Source organism: Drosophila guanche, unplaced genomic scaffold (genome assembly GCF_900245975.1).
Source record: "Drosophila guanche unplaced genomic scaffold, DGUA_6, whole genome shotgun sequence".
NCBI lineage: Eukaryota > Metazoa > Arthropoda > Insecta > Diptera > Drosophilidae > Drosophila > Drosophila guanche.
This window is the reverse complement of record NW_022995743.1, coordinates 2,843,554-2,867,635: the sequence shown is the minus strand read 5'-3', so window position 1 is coordinate 2,867,635 and position 24,082 is coordinate 2,843,554. Positions and strand designations below refer to the sequence as shown.

The window sequence follows — 24,082 nt, the reverse complement described above, 5'->3', positions numbered from 1 at the left end:
TATTCTTGCGGTATATTTTGTACATGAGCAGGTTTATTTCGGTATATTTGTAAGGGTCGGCGGTATTGTTATCAATGCATCCGCGGTCACACTGAGCGTGGCATAAACTTGGAAAAAATATTACAATTTTCGTGAAAAACCAAACAAAACCTATAGTAAGTGCTCATATTTACTTATTACGGTGCACGGGCATTCAATATTTCAAGACTCAGATCCTAACGCTGCGTTTGATATGCACTTTTCCGTGATGCGCTTGCCTGCAGTCGCACACGTTTACAGATTTAATTAGAATGTCAGACTCCGAAGTCAGCAATATGTCGGACAGTGGGTCGGAAGATGGATCGATATCAAACAAGTCGCAGCGCAGCGTCAGATCCAAGTCCGGCCAGCGTTCAAGGTCGCGATCCAGGTCCATGTCCAGATCGTCGCGCTCCAGATCCCGATCAGCTCATTCGGGCTCCGGGTCCGAGTCTCCGCACGGCCGTGGCAACCGAGCCAAAAGCGAAGAGTCGGGCGAGGAAGAGGAGGAGCCACCAGGCGAGGACATCGACTCTGAGGAGTATGAGGAGGAGGAGAATGACGATCATCCACGAAAGAAAAAGAAGAAGGAACGCTTTGGTGGCTTCATCATAGACGAGGCAGAGGTGGACGACGAGGTGCGTACGAAATGAATTTCCATTTAAATTTGTTTCCTAATCCTTGAGTCTGCTCACACCATTAACAGGTCGACGAGGATGACGAATGGGAGGAAGGTGCCAATGAGATTGGAATTGTTGGAAACGAAATTGATGAGCTCGGTCCAACGGCCAGGGACATAGAAATAAGGCGACGCGGCACAAACTTATGGGAGTAAGTAAAGGAATAACCATACATCACAGGAAAAGCATCAATGTTTGTACTTTATTACAGCACTCAAAAAGAAGATGAGATTGAAGAGTACCTGAGAAAGAAATACGCCGATGAATCCATTGCAAAGCGACACTTTGGCGATGGCGGGGAAGAGATGTCCGATGAGATCACCCAGCAGACGCTGTTGCCTGGCATTAAGTGAGTTACAAATGATATAATCTCAACATTACTGTGTACTATGTTCTGAATCCTCATAGGGATCCCAATTTATGGATGGTCAAGTGCCGCATTGGCGAGGAGAAGGCCACAGCCCTGCTGCTGATGCGAAAGTTCTTGACATACCTCAACACGGACGATCCCATTCAAATCAAATCGATTATTGCGCCCGAGGGCGTAAAAGGTTACATTTATCTGGAAGCCTATAAGCAAACGCACGTCAAGACAGCCATCGATAATGTGGGTAATCTGCGAATGGGCAAATGGAAGCAGGAGATGGTGCCCATCAAGGAAATGACGGATGTGCTGAAGGTGGTCAAGGAGCAGGTCGGCTTGAAGGTCAAGCAGTGGGTGCGCCTCAAGCGTGGCCTCTACAAGGATGACATTGCGCAGGTGGACTACGTTGATTTGGCACAAAATCAAGTTCACTTGAAGCTGCTACCCCGCATTGACTATACCCGCATGCGCGGTGCTTTGAGGACAACAGCAACTGTAATTAATTAATTATGAAAATGTTTGAAATTGGAACTGAACTCATACCATTTACACGTTTCTTTTGCAGGAAACGGACGATGGCAAGCGCAAGAAGAAACGGCGGCCAGTGGCTAAACCTTTCGATCCAGAAGCCGTGAGGTACGTCTGTCCAGCTTTAAGCCATTTCAATGCCTATAATTAATTTGTTTTCCAGGGCCATTGGTGGTGAGGTGCACTCAGATGGAGACTTCCTGCTCTTCGAGGGTAATCGGTATTCGCGCAAAGGTTTCCTCTACAAAAACTTCACCATGTCGGCCATTCTATCAGACGGCGTCAAGCCCACATTGGCTGAGCTAGAGCGCTTCGAAGAGTCGCCGGAAGGTTATTATTATCAAGCATCCCTTGTCACATATTTTTCACATCAATTTTTCCAACAGAGGTGAACCTGGAACTGTTGGGCAATGTCAAGGATGATCCCACTTCAACGCACTCTTTCTCCATGGGTGACAATGTTGAGGTTTGCGTGGGAGACTTGGAGAACTTGCAGGCAAAGATTGTGGCCATTGACGGCACCATGATCACGGTTATGCCCAAGCATCAGGATCTAAAGGTTTGTTAAGGTTCACCCTATACTTGCTGCAGCACTAATTAATGGTTTTGTCTTTTTTAGGATCCTTTAATTTTCAAAGCCAGTGAGCTGCGCAAGTACTTCAAGACCGGAGACCATGCCAGGGTGCTGGCTGGTCGCTATGAGGGCGAAACTGGTCTCATTATACGCGTGGAGCCACTGCGCGTGGTGCTCGTCTCTGATTTAACCAATCACGAATTGGAGGTCTTGCCACGGGATCTGCAGCTCTGCTCCGATGTGGCCACAGGCGTGGACTGTCTGGGCCAGTTCCAATGGGGTGACTTGGTGCAACTTGAGTGAGTTTATTGGGCAATGTTTAGTATCTGCAATGGGTAATGGAATTCCTTTATTGCAGCTCCCAAAATGTGGGCGTCATTGTGCGCTTGGAGCGTGAAAACTTTCATGTTTTGGGCATGAATGGCAAGTGCATTGAGTGCAAGCCAACTGCTTTGCACAAGCGGCGAGAGAATCGCAACACTGTGGCTCTGGATGCTGATCAAAATCAGATTCGCCGTCGTGACATTGTTAAGGTTATGGAGGGGCCTCATGCTGTGAGTAAACACTCGAGTCCTCTGGATTTTCATGCTAATAATATTTGAATTACAATCCTCAGGGTCGTTCCGGTGAGATCAAGCACTTGTATCGCAGTCTGGCCTTCCTGCACTGCCGCATGTATACAGAAAATGGCGGCATATTCGTGTGCAAGACGCGGCACTTGCAATTGGCTGGCGGCAGCAAGGCAAACGTTAATCCTGCAGGAACGATGGGCGGACTTGGCTTCATGTCGCCGCGCATACAATCGCCCATGCATCCGTCTGGCGGAAGGGGAGGTGCACGTGGTGGCGCGCGCGGCGGCAGGGGCGGTTTCCGTGTGACTCGTGATCGTGAAATATTGGGCAAAACCATCAAGATCAGTGGCGGACCCTATAAAGGTATATTATTCCTTGTTGAGACTCACATTTATCTTTATTTCTGACCCATTTCTGTTTGGTTTAGGTGCCGTGGGCATTGTCAAGGACGCTACAGATGCCACAGCTCGCGTGGAGCTGCATACTTCATGTCAGACTATATCGGTCGATCGTAATCACATTGCCATTGTTGGAGTGCCCGGCAAGGAGGGCAGCGTCTCCACATATGGCCGCACGCCAGCACGTACACCGGGCTATGGTGCACAAACGCCAAGCTACACTGCTGCCGGATCCAAGACCCCGTTGGTGGGTAATCAAACGCCCAACTGGGATACGGATACGCGTACTCCTTATGGCACAATGACGCCATCGCATGATGGCAGCATGACGCCACGTCATGGTGCCTGGGATCCGACAGCCAACACAACGCCTGCGCGGAATAACGATTTCGATTATTCGCTGGAGGAGCCCAGCCCAAGTCCAGGCTACAATCCCAGCACTCCTGGCTACCAGATGACATCTCAGTTCGCCCCACAAACACCGGGCACGCTCTACGGTTCGGATAGGAGCTACAGTCCGTTCAATCCCAGTCCCAGTCCAGCTCCCTCGCCGTACCCTGTTGGCTACTTGAACACGCCATCGCCATCAACATATTCACCCAATACGCCCGGTGGCATACCGCAGTCGCCGTACAATCCTCAGACACCGGGTGCCAGCCTGGACTCGTCGATGGGCGACTGGTGCACCACCGATATCGAGGTGCGGATTCACACGCACGACGACACGGATTTGGTTGGACAAACGGGCATCATTCGCACCGTTTCCAATGGCGTGTGCTCGGTATTTTTGCGACAGGAAGATCGCAGCGTCTCCATTGTCAGCGAGCACTTGGCGCCAGTGCCGCCCAACAGTGGCGATGAGTTCAAGGTGATCTACGGCGAGGAAAGGGAATCGGTTGGTCGTGTACTCTCCAAGCAGGAAGGCGACGTGCTGGTCTGCAAAATAAACGACGAAGTCAAGATGATTCCCGTCAATCATCTGTGCAAAATGAAGTCCATTGATTAAACACTTCTGTTAGTGCATGTTTAGTAGCCACAAAAATTACAATTGGAACACGAATTATTCAAAATATTTCAACTAAATACAAGTTTATTAGCGGCATAGCAACAATATATTGTAACGAATTGGTAAGCGACGGACGCCAAGGATTGGGTTGTTGTGCCGCAACGTAACCACCTGGGAATATCCAGTCTTAAGCTCACAGTTGAATTCATTAATAAATAAACAACTTTTTGAAATTATAAAAATAACCTCTGTATTTCCCAATCTCTTGCTAGCGAGGGAGGTCTCAAAAGTTATGGGCTCTTCCGGCTTTAGGTCTGTGTAATCTCTGCTCAGATTTCAAACGAATTTCTTCCCAGACGAAAGTCCCCTTTGATCAGTCGTCTGCTTACTTTTGTGTACTATGCACCTTCAACGTTTTGTAGCTGCTGTTTTGGCGCTTGTCGCTGCCTTCGATGTGATACTTGGCATAGGCATAATTGTGCCTGGCACAAAGTGGTGTGGACCCGGCAATATAGCACTGAACTATGATGATTTGGGCGTCGAGAGAGAGCTGGACATGTGCTGTCGCGCGCACGACAACTGCCAGGAGAAAATACCACCGCAAGAGAAAGCCTATGGACTGAGCAATGATGGCATATTTCCCATGTAAGCTGCACACATTTGGTTCTTAAGTTTTCAACAACGACTGCTATTCCAGCTTCTCCTGTGCCTGCGAGTCTGCCTTTCGCAATTGCCTCACTGCACTGCGCAACACACAATCGTTGACTTTGGGCCGCATTTACTTTCGCGGCAAAGATGTTTGCTTTGCAAATGGCCATCCTACAGTCTCGTGTCGTGAGAACCAGGTGGAAATGTTCGAGAAGCGCTGCCTAAGCTACAGAGTGGATGAGACACAGCCGAAACGCTGGCAGTTCTACGACTTGGCCTTCTACACACATGTCGAGGAGGGCACAGAAGATTGAACTATTGGCATTGGTCAGCGATAAGCCAGCGATTACAATACATCTACAATTCTATTCACATTAAAAGTTTGTTTTGTTTTTAATCTTTCCACCTCTCCATCGTTTTTTACACTCTGTAATTCCAGAACCCATCTATCAGCTAACAACATCTGAAACAAGAGGAACTATTCGTTTGTTGGTCATGTCAGGCGGCATTCGTGTGTTGAATTGTGTAAAATGGCATGTCATAGAATTGCCAGATCTTTGCCGAGGCCTTGTCCACATTGTAGCGTATACAGCGCTTGCGGAACGTTCCCTCCTGGTACTGTTTGCACCCAGTTGTGGGGTAACCATTGGCAAAGCACTTTTTCCGACTGCCATAGTAGATGCGGCCCAAGGTGTTGGATGTGAGACTGTTGACTGCCTGCAGGCAGTTGATAAACGTTTGCTCGCAGGTACACTTGAGGCTGCAAAGAGAGAAGAGCAGTCACGACATGCTATCGATTTTCCACTGGGAGTGTGGCGTCTCTCACATGGGAAACCAATCCGTGTTGGTGGGTAATCCATGCAACGCGCTGTGTGACTCTATGATCTCCTCGCAGTGGTCGTGTGCTCGACAGCACTTGTCCGTCTCGCGCTCTCTGCCCAAGTCATCGAAATTTGCTGCCGTGTTGCCTGGTCCGCACCATTTGGTGGCTGGCGCCGTGATGCCCGTGTGTGGCACTGGCGGCAAAGCTTGATTGTAAATGTCTTCATCCTCGAAGATGGCCTCATCCCCAAAGGTGGCCCAAGATGCGGCCAGCAAACAGCAAACGAACAGCACCTGCAGCAGCCACATGCTTCAGCTTTGACGGACGCAACGCAACTGAGCTCGCGGCAGCGTTCGATGCAGTCGCTTATCGGCTTGACATTATCTGTGTGTGGAATTACATTTTATTAATTGTCAACAAGTCAAGGTCCTAGCTAAGTATATCCTTAAATGCTTCTGCTGCTGTCTTGACTGGCTTCCGTTTGGTGCCCGGCTGCTCTGGCTCCAGCTGCTTGGCCAGGCTCGCCTGCCACTGCGTGGGCGAGAGGTTGAACGTTTCCAGGCGATACTTTGCGTAAAGAAGACGCCCAAAGGGCGAACCCTTCAGCATGTTTGACTTCGCGGTGAGCTCCTTGGCTATGCGCAGCTTTTGCGCCTCCTGTGAGGCCTTGAAGCATTCCTCGAGCACACGCGATCCGTGTCGGGTAATGGCCAAGTCCACATAGAAGCCATCCAGCTGACGGATCAGCCGCTCACGCGACTTCTCGCCAATGAACTTGCTCTGCATGAAGGCATCGACTATGTGGGAGCCGTTGGGAGTGTTGAAGATCTGCGCCAGTTGGGCCGCTGGCAGATCGAGGATGCAGTTGACCAGGAAAATTGGTTTGTTGAACTGCAGCACATGCTGCGCAATCAGTGAGCCATGGAGATGCACGAATCCCGACTCATCGCTGGCCAGCACCTCGAAGGGTTTCAGTTTGATGAGGCAATTGAAGAACAGCTTAGCCTTCTCCTTGTCGCCGCCGCTGACATGCAGCGAACTCTGTAGGACAGCTATCATCTGTGCCTGCTTGGCGCCCAGTCGCAGGCAGGCAGCACTCAGGGCAGATACCACGCCAGTGTAACCCATTTTGAGCAGCTCCTCCACTTGCGGCTGAAGCTCTGTGAAGACGGCCTCAAAGTCTGTCACTTCTTTTATGTGCTGGAGCAGTCGCTGCACGGCAAAGTTTGTGCCTTGCTGCTTGGCGAGGTAGCCGACACGGCCGCTGAACAGCATCGCATAGAGTTGGGTCAGCAGCTTGGCACCCGCCACGCTCAGAATGGTCTCCAGCAGGATGACGGCGCTCTGATGGTGAAAGACTTTCGGCAGCACTGGAGCATCCTCTGCTGGTTTCTCCTCGCTCTGCTCTTTCTCTTCCGTCGGGGTAGCCTCCTTCTCCTTCTCCTCTTCGTCATCGTCTTTGATTTCGATTTTTGTGTCCTTTTTCTCTTCATCATTTTCAGTCTCTTCGTTGGGCTTCAGCAGACTCTGCACCAAAATTTTCTTGCCGAAATGTTTGAGCAAACTCTTGTCGGCCACACTCAGGGCCAGGCAGATGACGCCCAAGAGGGCAGACGAGTGCTCCTGGTAGGGGAAGTCCACGAACTGTGGCCACATTTCCAGGCGTTGGGGAAACTCTTTCATCACCTCACGCCAGTCCTCGGGCACGGTATACAGCTTACGATGCTTGGCCATCTCAGCGCCTCCCTTCTCGAAGGCTATTTTGGGAACGTGCATGCCCACCAGGCACAGTATGGCCGTCCTCATGATGTGACTGGCGCACGTGTCCCACACAAAGTCCTCCAAATTGTTCAACATAAACTTTGAGATGCGCACCACGAACTGGCGACACTTCTCTCGATGGTCGTCGCTGAATTCTGTTTCCAAGTTGTATTCCTCTTCAATTTGTGCAGCATCTGGCTTGGCCTTCTTTGCCGTGGTCGGAGCATCGCTGACCTCCTGGGCAGCTGCCTTGCCCAGGCCGCGCAAAAAGGCAATTTCCAGCATCTTCTGCAGCACGTGCGAAGCAAATCTGTCCGAGCACAGGGGTCGCAGGCTGTCCCCAAATGTATTGAAGTATCGCTCCAGCTGCTCGCTGTCCACGAATCCAATGAGCGATTCCAGTGCCTTGGAAACAATTTGATTGGAGGCCAAGTGGATCTCCTGCTCCTTTGTCTGCTCAAACACATTGTTGGCCATGTTCACTGCAAAAGTAGATAAATAGGTAATGCCACTGACAAAGTAAATTACGACCATTTACTCACCGCGTTCCTCCACATCCTCGAAGCCAGCCTTCATGGCGTCCAGTATGTTGATGAAGTAGCTAAACTGCTCATCGTCTATGTGCGTTCCACGGCCAAAGATTCCCTGCTTGGCAAAGCCCTTGGCGTTTCGCATGAAGCGATTGCCTTTCTTCTTCGGTCGCTTACGTTTTGCATTGCCTTCTGTTTGCATTTCGAGTACAAATTCGTTAAATAGTAATACAAATGGTCTGCTTTCAATTTAAAACGTGCACGCTACGATCAGCTGTTCCAGCTGCTATCGGTAGCTGTATCGATAGGTGCAGTCGAGCGAAGAAGTGTTTCGATTTCAGCTATTTTATGGCTAGTTTCGGCTCTTTTATAAATTTCTAGAAATTAAGATTAAAGTCCTGAAATATAAATGGAAATTGGATTATTAAACTAAATACAGTTTTATATTAAATGTTGGTTATTTTCATCAGCACTGATTCCAAACGCTGGTCGATAGTTGCTGAGTTTATCGATAGCTGCAGTCGAACTGAGATACCCATAACGCTGCGGACTTATTATTTGCCGCGAAAATATACAATTGTAATTTACGAAGTGAATATATAACGAAAAGGCGAACCAGCAAACAATAATGGTGTGAGCTCAACCTAATAACGTTGTTGGCCATTGTAAATGAATGTACACTTACTCTCGACAATGTACGAGTGCATTCCTGAGGTCTAATAGGTCAATGAGGTTACAAGTCCATCAATACAACGGCTCACAAACTGTTGACAGTTCATTGACAGCTCCAGAGGATCACGATAAAAGGCACACAAGGCACACAAGACACACATGCCAGTTCCTCCTCCATTATCAATGCGCATTGTGTCCCACATAAGCCCCTTTAAGGCATTTCACAGATTGTCTTTCAGTTAAAGGAGCGTACAAATTGTGATGGCATTCGGAACTCGGTTTATCGAGTAATCCCTTTTGTATGACAATTTTCGGAGAAGAATCTTCAATGAAAGGTGCAAATTCAAGGGTTTCCCATTGCCGACTGCCGCCACCAAATATCCTTCCTGCAGGTGGGCGGTCATTAATTTAATTTTCAACAAGACGTAAAGAAGAACAAACACATTAAGGCCGTAATTAAATTATCGGCAAAAAGCCGCCGCAAGATAAAAGAAGTCAAAATATTTTGTAACCAGATATGTTACCATCAATCTCAATCAGAGTCAGAGACAGTCGTAGTCCAGACACGTGTGTGCTGCTGGTCCCGTTCTCCCTGGCAACGTTCAGCAGGGGGGTGGCATGGGCAAGGACGACGACGAATGGGGGAGGCAGTGACTGGAAGCGACGACGACGTCTGCAATATGTAAGTACAGTATCAATAAACAAATCAACCAGTCAGACAGCATCCACCCCCACGGCCAGACATAGACACCGCGACACCCAGCCCGACAGCCCGTCCGCACCCCGCCACAGCGCTGTTCGGTTGCCAAGCGCCGCCCCTCGACAGTCCTGTCGGGCGCTGGTTGCCAAGTGCTGTTCAAACTTTGCGCAGAGACACACTCATTACATGAGACGTGCAGGATCTGCTGATGGGTCGCGTGTGAGAGGAACGCACGCGCCGACGACGCCCATTAGACATGGCCATTAGCATTAGCGGGCTTACCTGTCGCCGTGGATTAGTGTAGACAGGCTCTGGCTCTCATTGTTGTGGTCTTGGTCGGTCAGGGGTAATGGGTGCAGACTACTTATAGTAATTTACATAGGTTTAATAGTGGTATGGGTAGGCGTGGGATCTTAACATTCATTTGATCATTTGAAAATAATTTAATAGAATTTATTGTTAACAAAAATATGGATTACTAGTGGCTACAATTAAAAGTGTATAATTTATGCATTAGGCAGATATATAATAATAGGTATATAATAGTCGTATATGTATAATTGTTTGCACATTTCGATTTGATTTGCATTTCGGTTGTACCTCCCTCCCTCCTCCTCCAACCGCTCTAAAACTAAAGTCTAGCCTAGCTATTTACACAGATCGATGCAGTTGCAGTTTGAAGATTCTCTACACTTATCTCTCTCTTCCATGTGCTCTCTTTCTTTGTTTTGGGGTGGGGTGTAGTATGCCAAAAGCTTGTGCTGCAGCGTAGTGCCTTTTTTCTCCCTCTCCCTCTCCCTTCACCTCTCCCCCTATTTATCTATATCTCTATCTTTCCATTGGTTTGCAGAAAAATGCTAGATTATGCAGAAAGTGTTGTTGCTGTGTTTAACGTTATATAGAATTTGTTGCTACGACGATGCGCTCTCTCCTCTTTCTCTCTCTAAATATTGCTAAGGTTCCGTTCAGCTGCGCTCCAGAATCGATCAGAAGTAAAAGCTCTCCGACAGATCCTGCTGGCGCTGACGCTGTTGGTGCCATCCGTAGGCATTGTTGATGCTGCTTCCGTTTGCCTTCCCGTTCCCGCTTGCGCTGGTGGCGGCAGCAGCCGCCTCCAACTAGAATCATAAGTGCTGATACTCCCCCATGTCGTACATGGCGGTCATGGGCATGGCGCCCATCACACTATGCAGGTGGGAATATGCGACGGCTGCGGAGAGTGGCGGCATTTGCATTTGTGTTGCTGTTGTAGAGCCGCCACCTCCTCCTCCTCCTGCCCCGCTGTGACCGGTCTTACTGGCGACGCTTGTGGCACCAGTGGCGGCGGGATGGTGTTGCTGGTGGGGATGATGTTGCAGACTCTGTTGCTCGGCGGCAGCATGCTGCTGTTGCAGTTGCTGTTGATGCAGGCCGTTGTTGTTGGGGGACTGCTGCTGCTGCTGCTGTTGTTGTTGTTGCTGCTGCTGCTGTTGTGCGCTTTGACTGGGCAACATGCTGCCCTCCATCTCCGAATCGCTGGAGGAGTCCAAGTGTTGCTTGTCCGTGGAGCCGCTGAAAGTAAAACGAATCGATAGATTAGCAACTGAAGAGAAATCACTGGGAAACGACTAGTGCTTCAGTTACTACAAAACTGTAAAGCTGCCGACTCCACGAGGGTTTGGTTTGCATGGAAGCTATATTTAGCCGGTTTATAACACTGTAGAATCTACATTGTACGGTACAAGTGCTACTCTAATTGGTACATTGGCCGTCGTATAACCACCCGGGGAAACGAGTATGTACGAGTGTGTATAAATGCCCAGAGATGTCAGCATCGTTTACATTAAAATGTGTCAATTGTTGCAACTAATTTACAGCTGTCAACACACCCACACATTCCCATTGGGAGTGCATAATTTATTTATAAACAAATGACAAATGACGGGGCACACACACACAGAAACACAGAAAATGCAATTGAAAACATGGAAGTAGTTTCCGGAAGGAAATCGTTGTCTCTCGCCTTCTCTCTCTCATATCTATAAATGGTCTCATGTTCCTTTTTCCTGAGGTGTTGCCCCAGACAGTATCTCGCAAGAGCGAGAGGGAGATATCATTATTGCATTCCCCAGAGCGTTCGGCGTCTGCGTGGCATCTGATTTCAGCTACAGTTATTTGAGCTGCGTCACGTCACTTTCGATTGGGGGATGTTGATGCACACACACCCCCTCCTGCCTGCCTGTGGCACTTGTGGCCCAAAAGTTAAGTAGCTTGACTCTTATTATTGTTTTGTGGCTGATTCTGTAAATGGCATTCCAATCGGGTAGCACTTTGGGGTTAATTTTAGACATGACATCCCTTGGGGGCTGACAATTGTTGAAATGATGCGTTAATGGCATAACACCTACACCTCCACCCATCCAGAGAGGCGTAACATAATTGAAATTCGAGCAATTGCCTTTCAACGGATATCACATCAGCGGCATGGCAAAGTGTTAATCTTGTCGCCAATTGCATGGCCAGGCACAATCAGGCAGCCAGCAGCCAGCAGCCAGCCGCGGAAACCAGTTTGCAGCACAACAAATTGATGAGCGACAGCAACAAGGCACAACGAGAACTTTGAATACCCTTTAAGGCCGAAATTAGGCCAAGACTTAAGGAAGAACGTTCTGGCAGCAGTTGGAGAGTGTGTGCTGAGGGAATAGAAACGTTAGAGCAGCTTCCTTTACGCCATTCGTGGAGGCAAAGATCAGATTAAACCCACTTCAGAACTAAACAACTAAACAACTGACTCAGCGAATATGTGTCCTGTATCCAAGGGTATCGGAACACGCAGGCCTGCGACCCAGCCCCGACCATGGCAATGCAAAACATTTAAGCGCACACTCGACAAATTTGCGATCAGCCCCAAACCGACAGAGACGGAGAACAGGGAATGGGCCCCTGCCCCTTGCTCTGCCTTGGTATTTGCTGACTCCGCGGCGGCTGCAGATTCCGACGGAGGCCCACATACAGCGCGAGCTCCACTGGGTCCCCAGCTGTATGATATCGGCAATCATGTAATTGTAGATTATATCCACAGAGGAGAGGAGGATCAGGATCAGTGCCACCAACAGCGTGGCAATTCATAATTGTCTCTCGGTTCTGTGTTTTGAACTTGAACTTCGACGGCGGCGGACACATGTGGCATTTGACGAACAATAGCCAAGGAATGGAATGGAGTGGAGGAGTGTCGATGGAGTCCCCTTACTTCTTCTCCAGCGAATTCCCTTTGTGGACATTAAAGTAGCGCTGCTCTAAACAAAAATCGATAGAACTCGGCAAATATGGGAAAACGCAAACGAAACGCCCCCATCCAGCCAGCCATCATCCATCCAACAGCCACCATATTCGTGGACGGGGAGGGGGCCCAAAGTGGGGAGCAAACAAAAGACAGCAGAAGCCGCTGGCTGGCAGGCAGAAGAAGGAGCAGCAGCATATAAACAATGATATCGAATTACCAGAATTTCATAGTTTCTGCTTCTCTCTCTCTCTCTCTCCCTCGTTTCGCTGTTTGTTCGGTTCTCTCTGCAACACTTACCAAGACCCCCCACCCCACGCCACTCTCACAGACAACACTGAAGCGGAAAGAGAAGAGCGCCAGCTCCTATGTAGGGACTGGCTTTAGTAGGACTGCCAGGCTGACTGTCCTTCGTGTACCTTCCAGTGATTGCATTTATAAAACAAATGTTCCAGTTCGATTTTTCCATGCTCAGGGCTAGAGGTGTAGCCACGCTCAAGGACAGTTCCCGCCACAAGAAGTGAATGTCACATAAAGTTTTTAACAAAATCAAGAAGCAGGTTATGGGCCTCGTTCTTGGTGTGTGGTCTTCTCTCCCTCCACCTTAAAAAGGTTCTTTGAGCTTTTCTTTTTCTTTTTTATTTGGGGTCTGTGCTCATTGAGGAGGAATTAATATTTTTTAACTTGTTTGCTCAATTGATTTTTGTATAGTTTTAAGCCATTTCTGTTGGGACGGGGACGGGACGGGACTCGGAGATTCATTAGCTTGGTAATAATGCATGATCGGATTATGTTTAAAGTGGAAACGGGGCAGGGACAGGGCAGCAGTAGAGAAATTGTCACGTGAATAAAGTTGTTCTTAAAGGGTTTCCACAGGAAGTAGTACAACTATGGGAAGTCTATGTTTAATAAGAGTCCCCAGAAGTACTGTCTCAGACACAAAAGGCAAACGAAAGAGAGATCATCCCATCATAGGGTTAAGGGTAGATGATGGCTGGATCTTGGGCTCTTCCAAGGAATTCCACTGCTAATAAAAATTATAAGCCAATAAATCCTAAAAAAACAAACAGACAGCACACCACAGAGAGAGAGAGAGAGAGAGAGCCAGAGGAGGCGCTGCTTCGTGGCCCTAACCCGGCGCACAGGGAGATCGATCCGACGTGAGATCGCTAGGAATCGGGAGAGAGATCGTTCGAAGGCGAGAAGGCCAAAGAAGAGAACAGAACAGGTTGAGTTATCGCATTGCGCGATCGGTACACAAATCTCGGGACGTGTGCGCAGCAGGACACCCAACTAAACGGAGAACAGCGATCCGATCCATAAGTGGAATCTGAAAAGGTGTTGATCATAAATTATCATTTAATTTACGCATGTGTGTGGTGGCTGTTGTTAATGCTCGTGGCGACCCTCTGACACTACACACGGAGAGAGAGAGAGAGAGAGAGACGACCCCAAAGCGATGCAGGAGTGGAGGCTGACTTGGAGGTTTGGGGGAATTTTTGTCTAGCCAGTGTCTATCTCTACCTAAGCATTGTGCCATTGTCTACAACTATGTAAGATCTTAACGATTAGCCAGCGAAGAGCAGAGAGAGGTCTCCCCAGCACATCGCAAGGTCTCTTCTCCCCTGTCATCGTTATAAGATATTTTATTATCTGTCCGAGAAACGTTTTCCATTCCATGCCATGTTTTTGGCCGTGTGGCGTGTGGCGCATTTTATGCTGGCTGTGGATTGTTTTGACAGTTTTTTTTAATAATTTTGTTGCCTTTTAATTGCCCTGCCCCAGCGGCGGAGGGAGTCTCTCTCTCTCTCTCTCTGCTACAGCTGTAACTCTTGTGACCCCCCGCGGTGCCTAACCAAACTTTTATGTAATCCTCACGACTCTTGGCCGAGCGAAACTCTAAGCAGCTTAGAGTGTTTGATGGGCTGGTTGGGGGAAACCATATCAAGACAATGGCAGAGAGGTCAAGTTGGAGTTTCCCCAAGATCTCCAATTGTAGGCGAGAGTACTTGACGAACACTCACCAGAGCGGGGGAGTGGAGTGTGGGGATGCGTCAAATCCCGTGGAACGGGACGCGACTGAGTCCATCATCACCAACGACATCATTATCAACGCCATCAGCGAAAGAGATGGGAGATGCAGAGAGAAAGAGCGCAAGAGCGCAAGAGCAGCGCAACGAAAACAACACACAAAAGCAAAGCATGAAGAGAGGAGCGCGAAGAGCGGACAGACGACGGGCAAAAGCGCAAAATACATAATAATAAAACAGAATGTACAATAAAACGAATAAAAATGAATAACGCGCTGGAGACAGCAGATGGAAGGAGAGGGACGCAGCGCGGGGTGGAGGGAGCCGGGGGTTTGAGCAGGGCGAACGAATAAAGAACACACGCACATTTTGTGGTAACCTGATACTCTGCCCAGCTACCCTCCAGCCAACCGTGGCATTCGACGAACGCAAAATGATGATGACGACGACGACGACGACGAGGAGGAGAGAAAAACATATACAAACAGCTTGAGGGATGGGGGCAGAGGAAGGGGGAGAATGGGATGGGACTTGGGACTGGAAGTGGAACTCGGACTGGGTCGCATCGGTAGTGTAGTTGTTGTATGAAGAAGTATGATGGTTGCTCGCTGGCTGCTGCTGCTGCTGGAACCAGACAGCAACTGGAAGGAACAGAAAGTAGTCAGAGGGAAGGAAAGGGATGGAGAGAGGAAAGCTAATACATAGCCTGAAATTTCCCTTAACAACTGCAGTTACGGCCGAAGCGGATCGGATCAATCAATTTGGAGATGAAAGACTTGCACATGCCCATAGAGTTGGCCAAAAAAATACTCCACTTTGTCGATTTTCCATAACGAATGAGAATTCAATTGAATGACTTTTATGTGTTGATAATTCGACCGAAGCAACAAGCAAAAACAATCCAAAACTTTTATGAACTTAAAAAGTGTCAGCGAACTATTTCCAAATAGTTAAAGAACAAACCCAAAATTGTTTCAAAATTGATCAACACAAAAGACAGTTCTGCCAAATTCCTTGTGGAAAACAGTAGAAACATGCACAAGGCCTGGAAAAAACCGCTGCACAAGCGGAAAGTGGTAAGTCCCACGGAAGAGCAATCCAGACTGCGGGCAATCTCTTAATTTCCACATGCAATCCCCAGTGGCAGAAGATCTCAGTGATGGGTCGCATGGTGTACTATATGCAGCCATTGCTGTCTGATCTGCAGGGTATCTGGCTGGAGCCGCTGCCCTTTCCCACATTGCTGAAGCTCGCCTTTAGCTGCCTGCTGTGTTTTGTCATCCTGCTGCCGCTTCTTTTCCCGATACTCGTGGTCCTCTTCTACTTTGGCATCTTCCAGTACGTGGCCGAGCATCACTCGTGGTTGAGCTTTGATCAGAACTGGGACCTGCTCGGCGCCATGTCCAACCTGTGGAGCTTTGAGGTGACCAACAAGAAGTACCAGCTGTACCTGCATATGTGCCTCGATCGCTATCAGACGATTATAATAGGAGTATCTACGACACTGGACTACATGCGCATGGCCCTGTTTTTTATCTTCAGTTGAATGATGAAACGGAAAAGGAATCGATCCTACCAAATTATGTGTGTGGAGCATTAGTTGAATAAATTTAAAGCACCTAGGACCAAGGAGAATTTACATTCACGGTGACATCTTCACCACAGGGCCACCTCTTATCTCTATCCCTTTCTAGCGCTTGCTGGTTTGTGCGTGGGGAATAAGTTGTTCATCTCCCCACAGCGGGCAACGTCAGCTTGTTAGCAAATTCACCTTGCCTAGGACATCTACCTACGCTCTTTCTATCTCTCTCTCTCTCTCTCTCTCTCTGTGTCTCTCTGCCTGTTCCCAAGGTGCTGCTGCTGCCTATTTAAACAATAACCACTTTACTTTGCCATTTGTGTCTGTTGTGCTCTCTGTTCAAAGTGCCGCTTTAGAATCAGATTTGGCGCCGTTGTGGTTTGCTGACTGCCACCAAAGCTGCATGGCACACACACACACACACACACACAGGCAGAGCAGAGCGAGTGCACATGCAAAAAAAAAAGAAGAGGAGACAAAGAGGCTGAAGATGTTGATGGGGAAAAAAAACAATATGGAAAAAAGTTAAAGTAGCAGCAGCGCAGCCCAGCACAGCGAGTTGAGTTGGTTGCTCATCGAGGCAACAAACAGCCATAAACATATATCAAGTTACCAGCAACAACAGGGCCAGCAGCAAACAACAACAACGAACACGATGGAGATACGCAGCGACGAACTATCGCAGGGAGCAGAGCAGAGCAGCGCAGCGCGTATGTGTGTGTGAGTGCTGCTGCCGGAGTGCAGTGCGGTTGCCACTGCCATCCAATTTATAATATTTTTTACAGCCTTAACAGCACTTTTCAGTCTTACGTTTTCCATACATTTTATGTACAAATTTTGATTGCGACAATTTCTCGCTGCGATCACCTACTGGATTCCCTCCCACTGACTGGGGGGGCTCCTTGCTGTTCCCTTCCGTAACTGATATACCATTTAGCATAATGAAACTACTATCCCGGGGAAAGTTTACAACTAATAATAGTTAATAGCAATAGTTAGCACAGACAGAGAGAGCAAAGACAGACGCGGCCACTTCAAAAATCCATTCGAAATTTCTATCGACTGTTTGCACTTCACATGACTTCTAGCAGCAGCAGGATCTTGCACTGGACAGCGTGCAAACAAAAAGGATGCTGTCGGCAGAGAGGATGTTTAATATTTGAGAGAATGTAAATGTTTCCTATCTGCAGTCAGGCATCTCCCGGGCACTCCCTTGCACTCTCCACTGCCAGTCCAAAAAGAGTTTTCTTGAGTATTTGCTTAAGCGGAAATGCAGATGTTTCGACAGGACGGGATCGGGCAAAGGACTGGGGATTTTAATTAGTGACGAGGCCTGCCACACATATGCCGAAGGTACATACGTCTGTCTCTGCTCATACCCGAAACACAAACATAAACACATCCCACAAATTAAATAAAAATAAAACAAATATGTGAATATATCGAGAGAATATATTTTGGAATTTGGAACAATATGTAAATGACTTTGTCAGCGATTCCCCCCCCACCAGCGCGTGTGCCACTTTTGGCGCTCTTGTCCTTGGCACTAATTAGCTACAGGCCACACCCCCCTCAATGACCTTGGTAGTAAATGTCGCCAGGTTTTGTAATTGAAATATTTAAATGCAAATTAATATATTATCTTGTATACACTTTTGTTCTGTGCTCGCTGCACGCGTTGACACTTGCCGCGAAACATTTCAAAAAATGAAACATAAACAAAGTGATGTACATGCAAATATCTGTATATCTCTATATCTGTATCCTCCTATAGAGATCTGCTGACCCAACGCCAGCTAAATTATCTTTGAGGACAGAAACTTCAAAGGCCAGCACCCCACGGAGTGAATCATTTAACACTTGGAACAGCTAATGGAATACCAAAGACACTGTGACATTGTGGCTCAGCTAATATAATCCTAAATGGCTATGGTAGAGCATTCTAATATCTTGACAATTTCATACAAAACTCACTCTTTATGCTCGGCGGCTCGGTCTCTTTGTCGTCGATTCTTGAACCAATTGGAAACCTGTAAAGGCGAGAGAGCAGAGAGATCACTTTTAGAAATACAATTCTCGATTATTCAATGCATATTTGTGGCATGATTAATGAGTTGCAATTAACAAGTGGAGGATGGGTATGCGATGTGCATGTCATTTGTGAGGAATTGCAATTGAAATTTGGCAGCCATCAACAGCTCGCAGAGGGAATAATTATCTCACCTGTGTGGTGGTCAGTCCGGTGGCCTCGGCCAGATCGCGTTTCTCGCGCGGAGATGGATATGGATTGTGCGAGTACCAGTCTCTCAATACAGAGCGGGATTTCTCCTAAGAAAGAGAGAAGCGAGAAATAAGCATAATTAAATGTAAACAAATCACAAATCAGTTGTAATCAATTGAAAGCCTGCACTGGGCAGGATACACCCTGCAGGAACACACATAAAAAACCGAAAACCCACAAACCCTCCTCATACCTCATACCAGCGGCAAATGCAATCAGACAGGCGTGCAGACATTTCTACGATTTCTTTTTGGTCAGGGCTGGGAGAGCCTTGCCCTGCCACTGCCACTGCCACTGCCACTTCCACGGCCACAATTAAAATGAAAAGTTGTTGGACTTGCAGTCGAGGAGGACTCGCTCGACTCACCTTAAAACAGTAGCTCGTCTCCTCGCCATCCCAGATGGTGCGGGGCAATGGAAATTTGCGACGAACCCGATATTTGCCAACAGCACCCAAGGGTCTTCCGCGCAGTTTTTCGGCTTCCACATAATGCGCTACAACCGGAGAGAAAGAATTTCGATTTGGGGTTAAGCAGAGGAGTAACAACAGAGGAATGGGAGTTGGAGTTGGAGTTGGAGTAACTCTTGGCTCACCTTTCAACCACAGGGCCTGAAGCTTGGCGTGATTTTGGGGCGAAAAGTGATGATGCTCGAGCAGGCGATACAGCTCCTTGTACTGGCCACGATGGAATGCAACGACCGCCTTGGCCTTCAGCACAGACTCGTTCAGCTGCAGCTTATCACATTGTGGCAGCGACCAGAGGAAGCGGCCCAGTCTCTCGATGTTGCCAGCCTGCTGCAGGACCTGGATTTTTGCACAGATTAGAACGGTTGCACAGACTCAGATTCAAGGCAAAACTCACCTCACAGACGCAGGCCACCTGCTCCTGGGTGAAGCCGAAGCTGGGCAGATTCTCCCTGCCGCCGGAGGCAGCGCCTCCGCCCGTCACGCCTCCATTGCTGCCGCCAGTTAGGTGCAGTCCACCTCCTCCGCCACCCACTCCATTGTGCGTCATAATGTCCAGATTGTTGTTGTTGTTGCTATTCCCAGTGCTGCTGCTGTTGTTGTTGTTGTTGTTGTTGTTGAGGAGCGCCACGGAGCCACTTAGACCTGTGGGGCTGTAGGGCGGTGTGTGGCGGGCGGTGAGGACAGCAGCCGCATTGGCCGCTGCCAGATCGTAGAAATCTGTGGCAGGATGTTGAAGCATTTTGGGCGGGAAACGAAAGCGGAACTAGGTGTGGGGATCGGGTGGGTGGGTAGCTCGATCGATTCTAGATCCTACTTATGCTACGTTTATTTTTTCACTTTTTCTTTGGTAATTTGAGCGCTGCAAAGACAGAGAATTGAGAGATGAGCAATTGTTAGTGGATTTATCAGTTATTTATGCAAATTTCAAGCGATTCCAAATTGTTTTCCGAACACAAATTATCCACAGCTAATTAGCGCAAAGATTTCTCATATTTTGATGGGCATAATTAACCGAAATGCTTATTGAGACACATTAAAACTGTTGAAATTGCCATTGGAATATGCAAATGAATGATTTTCGTGAAATGTTGAACAAGTAATCAAAACAAAACGAATCCCACCGCTTGGACCCCATGTTGTCAAATATGATTAACTAATCCGCGTACAATTATAGATACAACATGTTCGATTATTGGAAATATTGCTTGGGCACTCGTGCTCCAACCCGCTCTCACCCGTAGCCAAGAGAGTGGACGAGGGAGAGAGAGAACTCTTACAGAAATAAACTTTTTACACAATATGCTGCAGAGGCGAGATGTGTGTGGTTCATATGGGGGCTTGGGTCTTGGGTCTTGGGGCGCGTGGTGTTTCGGTTTTTCTCTGATTTCAGATTTCTGTATTCAGTTCTAAGAATATTTCTAAAATTACCAAACGACGGCGTCGCTGTCGCTGGTCTCTTCTTACACACAAGCAGGGGACATAACCAGAGAAAGAGAGAGAGACAGAAAATAAGAGAGAGAGTGTATCCCCCAGATAGAATATCTTTTGGCTATATTTTATAGCAAACTTTGATATATGCAATCGATCTCTGTTTAGCTATAAGAGATACACAGATAGTTATCCCCCGTGTACACACACACATATACATCTACATATAGAGCTACATCTACATCTACATCTATACATTGTTTGTGTGCAAGATATTCTTGGATCTGTTTTCAGTTCTCGTGTGTATTCCGGGGCAGATTATATATACAAAAACAAGAAAATAGAGAAGAGATTTCGTTTTGGCTGCTGTAACAAAAATACCAACGCCAAGTTGGCTCTATGCTCTTGAGTCATCGGCCTAGTGAGATCCCCCCCGTCCCGCCAGTCGTTCCCCCACATTACGAATTGGATTCTCTTTCTTATTCGATTATTTGTTGTTGTTCCTCTTGCTGTTGTTTTTTTCTGTTCTTTCTTTCTTGTTTCATGTTTGACGCAAGTAAACAAGCAGCATGCGAAAGTGAAACGAAATACGCGATAAATTTTCAACCTATAGGATCGTATCCACTGTGCAGGGAACGCAGCTCGATGACACACCAACAGCTCTAAATAGTAGCTCCAAGATAGCAGCCCAAATTAATAGCTCAATGCCGTTACACTGCCGCAGTAGCCAGAGCCCCAAAAGATGCTCTATCTAAGGTGGATTTCCCACTGCATTTCTTCCACTGTCTTCGGCTCTCAACTTGTATGCGGGAGATTTCTTATCGCTGTCTGCTTCGAATAAAATTAATTTAATTTATTTTACAAATTTCGTTATTTATTTCCAACGTTTCTTCTTTCTATGCGAGAGTATCTATCGGATTTCTGTTGGGCTGCTGCTGCTGCTCTGCTCTGCTGTTTGCTCTGCTGTTCAGTTTGACTTTTATAAGATTTTAATTTGAGTGTTATTTGTGGGGGTCTGAAAGCGGACACCTCGCTGCATTTGTATCTGTATCTGTATCTTTTTCTGTGAGTATTCTATTGGGCTGTTAATCAAATTGAATTGTTGTGGATGCTGCTTGCTGCTGCCTAATTAGTTTGTGATTAAAGTCAACTTACAATAAAAAACTACTGTCTTCTGTCTTGATTGTTCCTTTTGTGGCAATGATTTGTAGATAGTTTTGATGGAAATGTTCAACAAAGAAGTTGCATCTTTGGCTTTAAGTATCTCTGCTGCCTGCTCGCACTTTAAGCTCTGAAAGGGAACTGCTTGAAGCCCAGGATTGCCTTCGACTGTGTTCTATTGATCGTGCAAGCCAGAGAGAGGGCGACGACTGTTTTGCAGCCACATGCTGGGGCCCAATGTCTGTGTTTACTTAATGTAATCGCCTGGAGAGGCTGTTATTGGGTGACGGTGCCAACCTGTTGGGGCACACCACCGCCATTCCAAGAATGGCTACTGTCTGGCTGGTTTCGCTAAGCAATTGTTATCTGCCAGATACAGCGCCAACTGTATTTATAAACTGTAAAGTCTGCTTAATTGTTGCCCCCACGTGAGCCAGACACACGCACTCACAAATCAAAAAAAGAACTTGCAGCGTAATGAATGAAATTTGTCAATTTAATGGGTTTTGCATACAAAGATGTACAGACAAACAGAGTCCCTTCCTCCGCTGCTGCTGCTGCTGTTCCACCTCTCATCTTAATCACATTTCTGCGCTACATTTGCCAAAGTTTTGAATGAAACCCAAATGTAATTTTTAAAATCTAAAATGTAGCCAAATTACGGCGAATTCTGTAGGGCAGTGCGTAAAATGGCAGATCAAAGACAGATCGCTACGCTTGCGTATCTGCCATGTTGCATGCAGCATCATGCATCTGTTCGTGGCTCGAGGAATGCGTTAATTTGTCAATTTGGCAACTTTGTGCTGCTACCATTGATGGCTCGACTGGCTGGCTGGCTGGCTGGCTGGCTCTGGTAACATAACATCATTATTGTAGCAACTGTTTCCATCTCCGCACCCCATTAATCATACCGACTAGCGACTCCCTGGCAGCGACAAGACAAACACACACACGCGCTGGCCAATTCATTTAAACGCTTCCAATCCTATCAAGAATTTTCCTTACTATTTATACCGACCAGCAATTTAGCATGGACAGACGGACGGCGGACGGAACTGGTCCACTGACCGACCAGTTTCCCACTCAACCGAAACTTTCCTCAACAAATAGAGCCGATACGAGATGTGTGTTTGTGTGTATGTAACCCTCTCGATTAGTTAATAATTTTGTTCATATTTTGCGTCCCAAAAGATAAATTTGCATGATGAAGCGAAACTGCTTTATAAATAAACGCGCGGAACGAAATGTATCCGATGGCCACAAGAGCCTCTCGAGAGATGTGATGCTGGTGCGAAGCTGTTCCTCAGTGATGAATGAATGACAACTGGAAATGGGTTTGTTCTTTCTTTCATTTGGTGCCTACTTTTCCCCTAATTAATAAATACACATGTACATATCATCCGCGAGGAGTGGGTGTATCCGTGAATATCCAATTTTCGGGGTGAGCGCAACCCACACGCCCACTCAGGAGGGGCCGTGTAAACAATTACATTTGCCAAATATCTCCAAACATGAATTCTAGAAAATATTTCAAGTGCCTTCAAGTAGCAGCGTTCTCTTGAAGGCAATTTGGAAACCGCAAATGTCGGAATTGCATCGGTTTCGCCCTCTCACACTGCCCGCAATTAGAAGATGGATGCCTAGTCGTACAAGTTGTGAATCGATTGCCATGATAGATCGATGCATTAGAATGGAAATATGTGAAGGCATATTCCCATTTGGCACACACACTCGAAGATGAGCGATTCCTAGCCTTACAGAAGGTGGGATCTGCATTCGCTCTGCGGAGCATCTACTCCACTTACTCCAAAGATCAGCTATAATCTAGGATGGTAGAAGCATAAACTGCTGCCTGCTCCTCCTACAGTCTCTCTCTACAGTCTTTACACGCCAGCTGCGTGTTGCCGTCGGCAAGTTGAATTCTTAAAGTAATCCAATCGGTGGCTCACCTGTAGTTTGATTATTTATGAATCTACTTGATGTGGTTGTATATATCCGTGTTTGCTGTTTTGGCGTAGTTTTGTTTTGTGTTTTTGTTACACTTGGGGACTCTCCGATTTCGATTTTTGATATATCCAAACAAAAGATGATGTTTTGGGTGGGGGATCGGCTTATGTGCCAGGCACTATCACACTCACACACTCTCTCGCACACACAGTTATGTACGAGTTTTAACACTTTTGCACCACCACTGGAGGTGGCGCCACTTGTGCAGGGCCGCACATCTTTCTTACGCACTGTGCGAACACGTGTGCTGCGAATACTTTTGATTGCTCGCTCCTCTCGTGGAGCTTTGCTCTAACTGTGCCGAGACTCGGACCGTGCCCGACTAACACACGGCAAAAGGTGCGACACTGAAACAGTGCCAGCTGAAAGATGGCCGCCAGCAGATTGATTAGATTAATTTATCTTTCTATTTTGTTGTCGTTTTCGTGTGCGCTAATTTGTTGCATTTAGTTTCATTCATTGAGAAATTATATTTAAATATTTTGTGCGCGAGTCGAGCGAAAGGCCGCCGGATCCGGATCCGGATCGAGTTGAGCGACGCGACGTGAGGCAGCGAACCGAACGGCGAACAAAACGAACCGCAGCGTGGCAGCG

The 24,082-nt window shown here is 47.4% G+C and overlaps 7 protein-coding genes across 7 annotated transcripts in view; 4 read left to right on the top strand and 3 right to left on the bottom strand.

The window, feature by feature from the left end:
- The window catches only part of LOC117584969 (focal adhesion kinase 1), a 25,921-nt gene extending 12,478 nt beyond the window's left edge, over positions 1-13,443 (top strand). Inside the window, exons 18-20 of the mRNA XM_034274208.1 lie at positions 12,128-12,137; positions 13,114-13,119; positions 13,432-13,443. The gene's annotated coding sequence lies outside the window, so the exon portion shown is untranslated. The remainder of the gene's footprint in view (positions 1-12,127; positions 12,138-13,113; positions 13,120-13,431) is intronic.
- LOC117584996 (transcription elongation factor SPT5) lies at positions 85-4,382 on the top strand. Its single transcript, XM_034274229.1, has 12 exons — positions 85-155; positions 264-656; positions 725-849; positions 910-1,047; positions 1,107-1,557; positions 1,628-1,698; positions 1,754-1,920; positions 1,977-2,149; positions 2,210-2,463; positions 2,523-2,718; positions 2,781-3,099; positions 3,164-4,382. Exons 2-12 carry the CDS (start codon positions 291-293, stop codon positions 4,138-4,140), a joined length of 3,237 nt encoding a protein of 1,078 aa, XP_034130120.1. The 5' UTR covers positions 85-155; positions 264-290; the 3' UTR covers positions 4,141-4,382.
- LOC117585147 (phospholipase A2 large subunit) lies at positions 4,473-5,190 on the top strand. Its single transcript, XM_034274480.1, has 2 exons — positions 4,473-4,785; positions 4,838-5,190. The coding sequence occupies exons 1-2, from the start codon at positions 4,541-4,543 to the stop codon at positions 5,100-5,102; spliced, it is 510 nt and encodes a 169-aa protein (XP_034130371.1). The 5' UTR covers positions 4,473-4,540; the 3' UTR covers positions 5,103-5,190.
- LOC117585128 (phospholipase A2) lies at positions 5,157-5,957 on the bottom strand. The gene is made up of 2 exons (XM_034274457.1): positions 5,615-5,957; positions 5,157-5,548 (listed from the first exon to the last, which is right to left on the bottom strand). The coding sequence occupies exons 1-2, from the start codon at positions 5,917-5,919 to the stop codon at positions 5,287-5,289; spliced, it is 567 nt and encodes a 188-aa protein (XP_034130348.1). The 5' UTR covers positions 5,920-5,957; the 3' UTR covers positions 5,157-5,286.
- On the bottom strand, positions 5,997-8,178 carry LOC117585040 (nucleolar protein 9). Its single transcript, XM_034274299.1, has 2 exons — positions 7,915-8,178; positions 5,997-7,854 (listed from the first exon to the last, which is right to left on the bottom strand). The coding sequence occupies exons 1-2, from the start codon at positions 8,102-8,104 to the stop codon at positions 6,041-6,043; spliced, it is 2,004 nt and encodes a 667-aa protein (XP_034130190.1). The 5' UTR covers positions 8,105-8,178; the 3' UTR covers positions 5,997-6,040.
- Positions 10,080-24,082, bottom strand: LOC117585065 (protein sine oculis). The gene is made up of 7 exons (XM_034274331.1): positions 23,431-24,082; positions 19,287-19,751; positions 19,018-19,228; positions 18,791-18,918; positions 18,366-18,470; positions 18,117-18,172; positions 10,080-10,825 (listed from the first exon to the last, which is right to left on the bottom strand). The coding sequence occupies exons 2-7, from the start codon at positions 19,629-19,631 to the stop codon at positions 10,399-10,401; spliced, it is 1,272 nt and encodes a 423-aa protein (XP_034130222.1). The 5' UTR covers positions 19,632-19,751; positions 23,431-24,082; the 3' UTR covers positions 10,080-10,398.
- On the top strand, positions 15,511-16,130 carry LOC117585155. The gene is made up of 2 exons (XM_034274493.1): positions 15,511-15,639; positions 15,705-16,130. Exons 1-2 carry the CDS (start codon positions 15,598-15,600, stop codon positions 16,107-16,109), a joined length of 447 nt encoding a protein of 148 aa, XP_034130384.1. The 5' UTR covers positions 15,511-15,597; the 3' UTR covers positions 16,110-16,130.

Bases quoted from the DNA above. Each gene is read 5' to 3' on its own strand.
- LOC117585147 (XM_034274480.1), top strand. From the start codon at position 4,541: ATGCACCTTCAACGTTTTGTAGCTGCTGTTTTGGCGCTTGTCGCTGCC. The intron at 4,786-4,837 runs GTAAGCTGCACA...CTGCTATTCCAG, and splicing joins AATGATGGCATATTTCCCAT to CTTCTCCTGTGCCTGCGAGT.
- LOC117585065 (XM_034274331.1), bottom strand. From the start codon at position 19,631: ATGCTTCAACATCCTGCCACAGATTTCTACGATCTGGCAGCGGCCAAT. The intron at 18,173-18,365 runs GTGAGATAATTA...TCGCCTTTACAG, and splicing joins CCGGACTGACCACCACACAG to GTTTCCAATTGGTTCAAGAA. The intron at 10,826-18,116 runs GTGAGTTTTGTA...TTTTACTTTCAG, and splicing joins CGAGCCGCCGAGCATAAAGA to CGGCTCCACGGACAAGCAAC.
- LOC117585040 (XM_034274299.1), bottom strand. From the start codon at position 8,104: ATGCAAACAGAAGGCAATGCAAAACGTAAGCGACCGAAGAAGAAAGGC. The intron at 7,855-7,914 runs GTGAGTAAATGG...CTACTTTTGCAG, and splicing joins CGAGGATGTGGAGGAACGCG to TGAACATGGCCAACAATGTG.
- LOC117584996 (XM_034274229.1), top strand. From the start codon at position 291: ATGTCAGACTCCGAAGTCAGCAATATGTCGGACAGTGGGTCGGAAGAT. The intron at 1,558-1,627 runs GTAATTAATTAA...TTTCTTTTGCAG, and splicing joins CTTTGAGGACAACAGCAACT to GAAACGGACGATGGCAAGCG. The intron at 1,921-1,976 runs GTTATTATTATC...TTTTTCCAACAG, and splicing joins CTTCGAAGAGTCGCCGGAAG to AGGTGAACCTGGAACTGTTG.
- LOC117585155 (XM_034274493.1), top strand. From the start codon at position 15,598: ATGCACAAGGCCTGGAAAAAACCGCTGCACAAGCGGAAAGTG. The intron at 15,640-15,704 runs GTAAGTCCCACG...TGCAATCCCCAG, and splicing joins CGCTGCACAAGCGGAAAGTG to TGGCAGAAGATCTCAGTGAT.
- LOC117585128 (XM_034274457.1), bottom strand. From the start codon at position 5,919: ATGTGGCTGCTGCAGGTGCTGTTCGTTTGCTGTTTGCTGGCCGCATCT. The intron at 5,549-5,614 runs GTGAGAGACGCC...CTCTCTTTGCAG, and splicing joins AACACGGATTGGTTTCCCAT to CCTCAAGTGTACCTGCGAGC.